The sequence below is a fragment of the Pagrus major genome, chromosome 4 (genome assembly GCF_040436345.1).
Source record: "Pagrus major chromosome 4, Pma_NU_1.0".
NCBI classification, from domain to species: domain Eukaryota; kingdom Metazoa; phylum Chordata; class Actinopteri; order Spariformes; family Sparidae; genus Pagrus; species Pagrus major.
The window spans coordinates 8,049,252-8,060,408 of NC_133218.1; the positions used below are offsets into that span (position 1 = coordinate 8,049,252).

An 11,157-nucleotide genomic window follows, 5' to 3' on the forward strand; every position below is an offset into this window, starting at 1 on the left:
TGATCACATAACAACATGTGGGTATTTTATTGGTAGAAATCATGTGAGTCTACACTACAGTATAAAATATAAAAATAATTTTTACTGACGACTAGCACCTAGACATAGTCCTGACAGTTACAAACAGCAGTTTTAAAGTAATAGAAAGGTGTGTGTGTATGAGTGTGCATGTGTGTGTTTTCAGGAGGGAACCCAGATGTTGCCGTGTGTGTCGGGAGCCTGGCTGTACGGAATGTTCCAGATCCAAGGTTGATCTAAAAACAGAGAATGAAAAGAGATCAGAAACTAAATGTTTGTGAATACTTTGGTCTTAGGAATTAAAGGGACATTACATTGGAGAAAATGGCAGCATTTCATTTATGCCTTCTCCAATGTCTTCTTTCTAAGTGGAAGTACCACCTCACTCTGAAGCTGTTTTCAAAGTGTCTAAGTGGTATCTCTTAGATCTCATCAATTTTAAATTATGTCCATTCAGCTGTGCTGGTCTGCAGAAAGGAATTGGTTTGAATGGCTTCAGAAATGAGTTATGAAACTTTGAATTTAATTAATAATGAATTTTAGAATAATCGACACTCAAACCCTTCGGATACAGAAAATAAAATGATATACAATGCATTTCCCGAATGAGTTTGGCAGATTGTGAGATCCTCGCATACAACATGGGTGCATTTCAGCGTCTCTGGTAACTAAACTCTGAAAGTACCCACTGTACTGCAGGAAAACCACAAATCAATTCAACCTCATTGATGGAATGATTATTTAAATTTGCATACTTCTATGACGCTAAACAAAGCCCGGGTGGGCCACAGCACATACTGCATGTCAATTACAAAACAGCACTTACTGATGATAACATTTGGGGAATAGATTTGTTGATGCCTGCCATAAATTCGGGAACTAGATCACTTGTAATCTTTTAAAACTTGTGAAACTACGAACATTGCCTGATTTACAGAATACTTTGAAAAATAGATGGATTTTTCAAATATACCTTCTATTACTCATTTAAACCTTGCCTTTTGTGGAATAAAATTTGCGCTTTATTAAACCTCTTTGCAACTATGGTTTCAGTATAAACTCTATGTGTTGAGAAACGAGTATAAACAGTATGATTATAGACCAGGGGTATCTTAACCAGGGTTCCACCTGTATAGACCCACTTTAAACTAGAGTCAATGCTGAGTCTCATTGAATAATCCAGCCTGTACATAAAGACATGTAGAAGATCTCACATACACACACACGCTCGCACTTGTGTACCTTTAGGAGAGTAGCGTGTAGGAGGGAGGTCAAAGGGCACAGGGAAACCAGAGGAGGACGAGACGAGAAATGGATTATTGTGAACAGGGAACGACTCCATGTTCTGAAAGGAGACACACATCACACCGCATATTACTACACACCAGCTCTGTGTAGTTTTTTTTATCATTATTCATCACATGTAACTATTTTTCTTCTACACTGTTATTTATAAAGTATGTTTGAAGTGTGTTTTCTTACAAAGGCAGAGGGCACGAAGAGGACTCCCAGCTCGTATGAACGAACCATCACCTGAGTGTTGTTCTTCTCCAGAGCACCCCACGCTGCTTTGGACAGGTTGGAACTGAAAAACACACACAGAAACACAAAAGCTTTAATGTTTCAGTAGAGCTGTGTAGACAAGGAAAAGGATCATCTCAGCATATATAAAATTAGAAATGATCGTTTCAATCAATTTGTAGTGGCGTGCTAAAGTAATGAACATAAATGTTCAACCGACTGATTAACGAGAAAAACGATGATACAATCACAGTACACAAATTATAGAGGGTTGTTTTATTATTGTTATGGCTAACAAGGAACATACAGTATATTGCTAATTAAGAGAGGAAAATCAAACATACCAAAAAAGTTAAAATAAGTTTGTTTACATGGAGAATAAAATGTAGCAGAAGTGAATAATAACAATTTGAGTTGAAACACAACTAAATTGAATGAATGAAGACACATATGTTTATTCACACAATAAAATAAACAAATATGAAACTAGCACACACACCTTGTGACGAGGAACCAGGCAAGCCGAGTGAAATCTGGTGACGCCCTCATATACGTCTTGATGTGCGGCATGGCGTGACTCCTGCCTGTTGCGTTTGCTTTCCAGCGACTACACACAGACAGACAGATGAACACATTTATTCATCTTTAGATTTAAACTTTAAGGAATGTATAACTATGCTATGCTGTGTTAAGGTGAGGTGATGTAACATAGAAAAATCAGACTGCTTTTTGATTAGTAGAAGTGAACTTACTGGAAGTAGGAGTGGAGCCAGAGCTGTTTCTGAGCAGTCTGGATGCTGTAGGGAAGAGAGCCTCCCGCTGGAGGACAAGAGGGATGTGCATCACGACCAAATACACAGCAGTCAATACCACACATCACATTTTCAAGGGGCACTATGTAGTTTTTGGAGAAGAAATTCAAACTCAGAATTTTAATATTTACCAAATTAATGAGGTAATAATACAAACTCAGAAATGTTTATTTATTCCATGACTGAATAAACAAGCTGTTCTCAGAGGAAAATAAGTTCCCAGAACACTGTTTGAAGCTAGAAAGGTGGCAGGGTCCGCCACATATAAACCAAGTAAAACAGTATGAAACTGTGTTGTCCTTTAAGGTCAGATTGTTTGTTCTTATGACTGAATAAACTGAATAAAGAAAATTTGTTTATTTAGTCCGTTTAGGTATTAAAATTCAGTCAATAAAGATCCTTCTCCTCTGATTAAAATCCCAAATTTCCCAAAACTACTTAGTGCACCTTTAACAAATACATTTTGTTTTTTGTAAAAATAAAACATTGCTCACCTGGATAGCCTTCTAAGCTAGTCCTCACATCTTCGACTGATGGATACAGCTGCAAAATATCAAAACATTAGCATCTAAAAGTGAAATTGTAAATTTTTGGCTGAACTGTGGCAAACATGGCAGTTATAGTTAATGCTGAGAACAGCAGCACAGATAGAGAAAGGTCACAAAGTCAGCAAAATGCCTCAGTAATGTCAGTTATACCGCTATCTCACTTTTGTTAACATTAAAAACCACAAGCTAGTAAAGAGTAAAGAAGTAGCACTAAAAAAACAGAGTATTGAACTGAACAAGGGTGTGCTTTATTCCTTTTGCATTTAACAGTTTGTGTAAAAGAAGAAGTGTTTTTTCTTCTCACATAGACTTAGACGTACATTTCTATGTTTAAAAAGAAACCTGAGAGATCAGTCAGCAGTGCCAAAGGGTTAAATTTTCTATCAAGTGTTATTGTGCCTGAAGCCTTTTAATAATTTGATTTAGGCAATCAAATGTCCTGCAGGGACCCTGGGGAGGTATGAAAATGTAACCTCAAAATGACTGCTCTATTATTTACCACTTGAAAGCTGATGCAGATGCTGTTCTGTATTAGAGAACATAATGAGAACAGTAGCAGCAGCAGTCAGAGAAAATCTCATTTGTATTGTATTATTCTGTATTATCTTCCTCACAGCATTTGAATGCCGCATCACACAAGCAACAGACCAGACTAAGTGTGTGTTGGAGGAACGTACCAAGTGAATGGGGGGGTCTGAGCGATGAGAAGATTTCCCCAGTGTGGTCATGGTGCGCTGAAATTCCCCTGCCAACCATTTGGTCTTATCCAGTCCCAGAGAGCCGATGCTGGAGAACTGGCCAATCACAGGCCACTTTTCCTCGCCGGGAATAGGATCTGTGTGGTCATACAGCAGCTGATAAAATAAGAAGAGGAGAAGAGATAAGGAGCCAACATGGACATTTTTGCATTTCACAACATTATAAAGTGATGTCACTGTCTGACGAAAATACCCTTTATTTATTTATCATTTAGCTGCAATACACTAAGTTTGAACCATTTAGATATTTTTACTGCTGACCTCTTTCCAAAGTTAACCATTTGTGTTCAGCTGTTTGCAGAGAGCAATGAAATTGAAAAGCTGACATTTACATGTCAGTCCTTTGACATAAGCACTTATTTAACACAATGGATAGATTTTAAAAAACGCAAATTATTTTCCAATGCACTGCCATACATCATACATCTTTGACAGAAAAAAAAAAGAAAAAAGCATACATATATTCAAAGATTTATTCAAAAAGCACATATACCATCTCTTCTTGTAGTTAAAATATCACATATAAAACTATATACATTAAATAAACTACTGACTTAGGACATGATGACTGTGTTCATTTTATGTTTTCATTAGTTTTTTAGGAAATTAAGGAATACATAAGCTTTTATAAAGTTATTTGTTTTTTGTTTGATTAAATGTATTTCACTGAATATCAATACTTATAATACAGATCCATTTATTGGCATACTTTTTGAACATGTTTGATAAATTGGTGAATAATATCATCATTAAATCGGTACAAATACCTTGTTTTTTTCTTATTTGTAAAGACAACACAGTGCAGGTGGGACTGCAGGGGGAGTGACTTGACTAGGAACTCAACTTGCCTTAACTAAGGACTCGACTTCACTTAACTTAACCAGCTACTTGACTTGTCTAAAAAAATATGACTTGGGACTTGATGAAACTTGATGACTTGAGTCACATGTCTGACCAGTGACAGTTTGTTTTCTGTATGTTATAAATTCGATTAGGAGAACAGAGACAAACAGAGAATTGCTTTACCTTCCTCAGCCTCAGGTGGCCCCAGCGCTCCATGTCTGGACCAACATATCTCCCTGGGGTTGAGCCCACCAGATAAACCCTGAGAACAGAAGATAAGAGCGTTAGATTAGAGTCTACTATCAAGTCTGTGTCAAAAGTCTGTATGCAAATGTGTAACTACCTGGTCTCTGACAGGTCGTGCTCTTTGATTCGTTGGATCCACTCCTCGAGTTCAGGTGCTCTGTATGATGCCAGGTATTCCAGCAGGTCCCTCTTAAAGAAGGTTGGCGACTCACCTGCGCTCGCACTGCTGCCCTCTGGTAACCGTGGAAACAAGGGGCTCATCCACATCCTAGTTTGGAGATATTATATCAAAGGGCTTTTCCATAACCGAACCTTACATTAGGACACACACACGCAGACTCACCCTTGTGTTTTCTGGTACCAGTCAGCTCTAATGAGGTTGGAGGTCATAATGATGACTCTGAAGCCTTCCTCATACCACAGCAGCATCATCTTCCTGCTCAAAGAGACACAACAATTGTCTGCTTCACATAACAACAACAAAGAGTAGACAGCAACACCTGCAACATCTGCAAAGGGAGTCACCTGATGCTGCATGTAAAGGTAGAGGCACACAGACAATCCCTAAATACACTTGCAGAACCAGTATGTTTCAGTTTGTGACAACGTCAGGAGAACAATAAAAGCAGGCAGGGAGAGAAATGCTTACGTGTGGTGAGTTCCAAAAGCAATATCCAGCTTGGCCTGTCAGGGAGAATCACACACATTAGTCCCATTCAAAGACAAATCCAGACTCCTTAAATACAGTCTCATTTCCCAGTATGACTTATATTTTATACACTCTGATCTATAATGTAGGACTATAGATCAGAGTGTATAAAATATAAGCCAAAATGCACTTTAATCCACTGTATTAAACAGTGGTGGTGAGTCTGTACCTGGCAGAATCGAACATGTGGGAAAGGCTTAGCCTGCTGCAACAGCCGGGCCTTGGCCTCCCTCTTATCTCCATGAACGATCAGAACTGGATGATCCCTGTAAACACAACACACAAAACCACGGGTTAAGACTGTCACCAGCATCATTAGTTTCCTCCACCTGTATGTATTCAACACTATTGGTCAGCTATTAATTTAGATGCACTTTACTCTATAATTGTATATGTATAGTGTATCACTTTCATTTAAAGCAAGCTAAAAGAATAAAACACATCATAATCCAAATTTAAATCAGGACTTTTAGTGTCCTGTGATGGTTTAATTACAGTTTGAGAGGATGAAGTTCAATCCACGAACACAACTGGACGTAAATACAACAACACTGGTAAGAGCCTTTAAACAGCCATGCTTGTAATGTTGTAGCAACAGAGCTTGTTATGAGATTTTTCTGATTTCTCCCATTTTTAATTCAACATGATGTGAAAACATCTCACATAAAGCAACACATCTGCAGCCATAATAGAGGCCACTGAGGCCGCTGTCATCACTATATGGTGGACCTGAGCAGATTCCCGCTAAACAGAAAAATGGGTATATGTTTATGACAATGTGATGCTAGCAAAGCAAAAGTAGGACTTACCTGAACTCTGATGGGTACTGCTGCACCATCCAGGGGATGTCAAAGCAGTAGTTAAACTATGATGAAAGACAGTATAATGGTATGAATAGTTAAAATTCCCTCCAAACCTGGTAGAAAGATATAAACAAGAGTCTACAGCCATGCTAGTGGCTAGCTGTAAGACTTTACTTGGTGCCAATGTCATAATGACAATGCTAACATGCTGAGGTGAAGCACAGGTAATGGTAATGCTTGCTGTGGCTGATGGTTTCATTCATTTTCTATTTTGATATTAACGCCTAATTCTTTATTTCTGACCTGATGAAAACTTGAGGAATTAGTTAAGTTCTTACATTTCATCCTGAGGGCATGGCACCAAATTTCATGGCAATGCATTCAGTTGTTAACGAGGAAATAGTTTACATGGTTACTCACCTGAACAGACTCTTTCAGGGTCCCAAATAATGGAGAGAGGATGTCTAGATACAATAAAGAAATAGAGATTACAAGATGAAACTAACTAACTAATTAAAGACTGATGACAAGTGGTACAAGACAGGTGGTAGCTGCACCCTGCTGATCTGGGTTTTCAACTTTTATTTATTTCCTCAAATGTGGAACGAACCTGTCTGCACCAAATGTAACTCAGTTAAACTCTTCTCACCCCTGATGTGCAGAGCTCCAGTGTTGTACTTCCTGTCCAGGCCTGTGACTTTGTTGAGGTAGAACCTGAAGGTGTCATTCAGATGAGGAACACTGGATTCAAAGAAGTCCTCCGGCTCATCGATGTAGTACAGCCGGCCGTGGGGGCTCGGAGGCCGCTCGTTCTCCACCTTCACTTTCTTTGCTTTTGGGCTCGGAGGCGCCTTTTTTGGCAAGTTACCGACACTCTTCCTCTTCACATCTCCATCATCATCGTCACTGTCTGACAGAGCCCAGCCTGAGCCGTCTGACACCTCCTTCTTACGCTTTCCAGCCAATGACGGACTGCTTTCATACTTCACTGGATTTAACTGGTTCTTTGCTGCCAACTGTCTGGCCTCAGAGCCAATGGCAAGTGAGGATACAGGTGTGTTCACTGGTTCTGGTTTCACCTCCACTGGAATTGTTACTGGTTCCAGTTTGGGGCGAAGGGGAGGGACGGATTGACGCGAGCTGGGATTGGATACAGCAGGAGTCCCAGAAGAAGGAAGAGCCTCGTCATCGTCATCACTGTCGGAGATGGTCCACTTGCCATGAGACATGCCTGAGCAGAGACACAAAGAGTTCAAAGGTCAGCTGAGCAAGGCTGAAGTAAAGCTGCTGGTCAGTCATGCAGGATGTTACCAGCCTGGACTGACAGACTGGCTGTGCTACAGCATTTAACAAGCCAAGCACAACATACCTGCTTTGACACTGTCTTACCGTCAGGTACTGTAAAAGTAGCTTGCCACTTGACTTTATTCATTTTCTCATCACTAACAGCAACCATGCTGGTGCCAAATGATTATCAGTGCCAAAGTACAAGGAAAATGCTGAAGGATATTTCTTATCTATTTATAATGGTCTTTTGTCTTATCTTACTCTGGAGAGTAATGTCGTGAGTAGAGTGCGTACGTTCTATACCTTAACATACAGCCAGAGGAGATGATGCAAGACTGTTGCTTTACATAAGATGAGTGAGGCAGTAACATACATGACCACAGGGTGGTACGAGAGTAGCAGAGAGTTTTAGCTGTCACAGAATAGTGTGTTAGAGGAGGAAAAAGGAAGATAATGAAGTATGTGCACACACATCACACACAGGTGCATGATACAACATATTCGAGGGCACCATGAGGTGACCAAAGCCAAGCACAACATACCTGCTTTGACACCCCACCAGCTATGAGGTTTGTTGTTGTTGGAGGACAGAGACAACTTATTCAACCAATCTATGGATTAACAATTGTTTATAACAGGAACCTAGTAGAGACAGATTTCATTGTAAGAGGATATGGATGTTTGCAACTGAAAACAATCTAGGCTAGAGGAAAGACTGATTATCGGGGCCAATATTCAGCATTTTTCCAATAATCTGTATCTGTGTTTTTGTGTCTGTTCAACAATAAGATGAATTAATGTCTCTGATGCAGCATCTTTTCTTGTCTGTGGTCACACTCAATGCCCTGCCTTCAACAACATCTGATTAGTTACATGTCAGAAGTATATTATGTATAGTATAATAGCCTATCAACGCTGCATAATCTGACTATGCAAAGTAACTAGTAACTAAAGTTAACAGATAAATATAAAGTAGCAGAAAATGCAAACACTCAAGAAAAGTATCTCAAAACTGTACTTAAGTAAAGTACTTGAGAAAAATTGTACTTAGTTACATTCCATTACTGTTTACTCTAAACTTTTACACCAATTTTTATATATTTTATATATTCTTACAAATATTGGTTATTGGTCTCCTTGATTACTAATCATCGGTATCAACCCTAAAGAAACATATCGGTCAATCCCTAATCTAGACAGTTTAGGCTGTATAGTCAAATAATAACAATAACACTGGAATTTTATATAAGATGACATGTGTGAACATCTATTAAACACGTGTATAAGCACATATCTGCAAAACATGATTATAGGAAATAGTTTAAAAACATGCAAAATGTGAAAATACGATTTAAAAATTGTAATGCAATAAAAATGTGATATTTAAAGATTAGCATTACATTAAGTCAATGCCAAAACAATACAAGCAAAGCAGACCGTGCAAGGTCTGCCACTGACAACAGTAAACGCTGAGCTGATAGCACACTGATGACTCAGTGACGGTGCGGATTGTTTTACCGGGTCAGATCAGCGAGCAGCACCACAGGTCCACGATGCTGATGCAGGAACTCTTATCAACCCACCGCTAAACAAACTTCACAACAAAACATCTGCATGAAACAAACCACAGTGCAGGAGGTGCACACAGAACACGTGTCCGAGTGGAAACATCTTTTCCGCCTTTTTCAGTTCAGTTCCGCCACAACGACGAGATCCGAAGCAAGCCGCTAGTTAGTTTAGGAGAAGAAATTAAAAAACTCAGAATTGTATTATTTACAATATTAACGAGGTAATAATACAAACTCAGGCATGTTTGTGTTTTTCGTAAGTGAATAAACAAGCTGTTCTTAGAGGATAATAAGGTCCCAGACCACTGTTTGAAGCTAGAAAGGTGGCAGGGTCCGCCAAATATAAACAAATCAGTTAATTAGATTATATTAATGCTTTGGTGATGTTTAACACAAATTAATTCGTTTTTGTTATTGTATTGATTAGCCTATTGTGGGTTTTTTTATCAGCTTATTCGTTATTTTGTCTATGTATGTGTTATCTTATTCTATTGTGCCTATCTTGTTATTCCAGACATTGTAAATCATAAATTACAGTTGGCCTGAAATAATATAAGGCTATTGTTACAAAGCACCAGGGATACATGGATAACAGGAGGCCCAGATGTGGTTGAGAACTGCTGTGAGGAAGAAATTCAGAGGTCATGCACAGTACAGGACACACAGCACAGTCCTTGAAAATGTCAAACTCCACGCTGGACCAGAGAGGCAGATAATAACTGTCTGCAAATGTAATTATTTTATATCCAACTGGACAATCAAAACTCTGCTTTGCATCACAAAGGGCTCAAAAATATATATTGTTCAGGATCTTACCATCAGGTACTGTAAAAGTAGCTTGCCACTTGACTTTATTCATTTTCTTATCACTAACAGCAACCATGCATGTGCCAAATGATTATCAGTGCCAAAGTACAAGGAAAATGCTGAAGGATATTTCTTATCTATTTATAATGGTCTTCTGTCTTATCTTACTTTGGAGAGTAATGTCGTGGGTAGAGTGCCTACGTTCTATACCTTAACATACAGCCAGAGGAGATGATGCAAGACTGTTGCTTTACATAAGATGAGTGAGGCAATAACACACGACCACAGGGTGGTACGAGAGTAGCAGAGAGTTTTCACTGTCACAGAGTAGTGTGTTACAGGAGGAAAAAGGAAGATAATAAAGTATGTGCACACACATCACACACAGGTGCATCATACAACATGTTCAAGGGCACCACCAGGTGACCGATGCTCCCTGGATGTGTATGAGTGGTGCTATGAGAAAAATAATACTAGTATAAACACTTTTTTCTGAAAAGAAATGTGGTGTCTTACTCCAAATGTTGTTTTTCATGAATAACAGAGATATTGACTGTAATTTAGCCTCCACAGTCAGCCACGATAATGATTTATGAATCTCACACACATCAGCATGGAAAGAACAGTGAAGAGCTTTTGTTGTATTGATGTTCTGAAATATGGCTGAACTGTCACAAAGCTAGATTATAGAATTTAAACCTGTATTTGTACCTGAATTTAAACTAGAGCAGAGAAATGTCCTAAGGGAGGAGAAGTAAATGAACAGGGGCAACCTACAACGTCTCTCACAGCTGTGAGTGGCCATACTTTCAAAGTGCTGTACAGGACGAGGACAAAAGGAGGACAGTGATGAGAAGCTTTAGCTCAGACTGTCTGGCATTCACAGCATAATGTAGTTTATGTCCAGGCATAGCCTAGGCTGGCTATCTTTAAAGATTTAGTGGTGGCCATTTTGTTTCAAAAACATGGGAAATATTCAAGACTGGATTTCTAACCAGGCAAATGGCAACCAGTGCCCCCGCTGGTACCGGGCCCCTGTTTGCCAAGTGGCTTGTGCTACCTTAATGGAAAATGTGTTTAGTAAATAAGCTAAACTGTGCTTAAGATGTCGACCTGTCATTAGGGTGTCTCTCTGCCAAATTCCAGTTTCAAGAACCTCATTTTAAAAAAGTTTTTCCCTTCATGTTATCTGTCTGTCTGTTTACACTCCCGTCCAGTTGGTGGCAGTATTGCACCA

The 11,157-nt window shown here is 39.1% G+C and overlaps 1 protein-coding gene across 1 annotated transcript; it reads right to left on the reverse strand.

Moving 5' to 3' along the window:
* Nucleotides 1-9,177, reverse strand: tdp1 (tyrosyl-DNA phosphodiesterase 1). The gene is made up of 16 exons (XM_073464508.1): nt 9,064-9,177; nt 6,908-7,489; nt 6,679-6,722; nt 6,265-6,320; nt 5,625-5,721; nt 5,396-5,430; nt 5,090-5,182; nt 4,844-5,014; nt 4,684-4,762; nt 3,577-3,753; nt 2,846-2,894; nt 2,292-2,358; nt 2,039-2,146; nt 1,501-1,603; nt 1,261-1,363; nt 1-254 (listed from the first exon to the last, which is right to left on the reverse strand). The coding sequence occupies exons 2-16, from the start codon at nt 7,485-7,487 to the stop codon at nt 181-183; spliced, it is 1,836 nt and encodes a 611-aa protein (XP_073320609.1). The 5' UTR covers nt 7,488-7,489; nt 9,064-9,177; the 3' UTR covers nt 1-180.
* Between the last annotated feature and the right edge of the window lie 1,980 nt (nt 9,178-11,157).

Bases quoted from the DNA above. Each gene is read 5' to 3' on its own strand.
- tdp1 (XM_073464508.1), bottom strand. From the start codon at position 7,487: ATGTCTCATGGCAAGTGGACCATCTCCGACAGTGATGACGATGACGAG. The intron at 2,359-2,845 runs GTGAGCAATGTT...CTTGTCCTCCAG, and splicing joins TAGCTTAGAAGGCTATCCAG to CGGGAGGCTCTCTTCCCTAC. The intron at 2,147-2,291 runs GTAAGTTCACTT...GTCTGTGTGTAG, and splicing joins TGGCTCCACTCCTACTTCCA to TCGCTGGAAAGCAAACGCAA.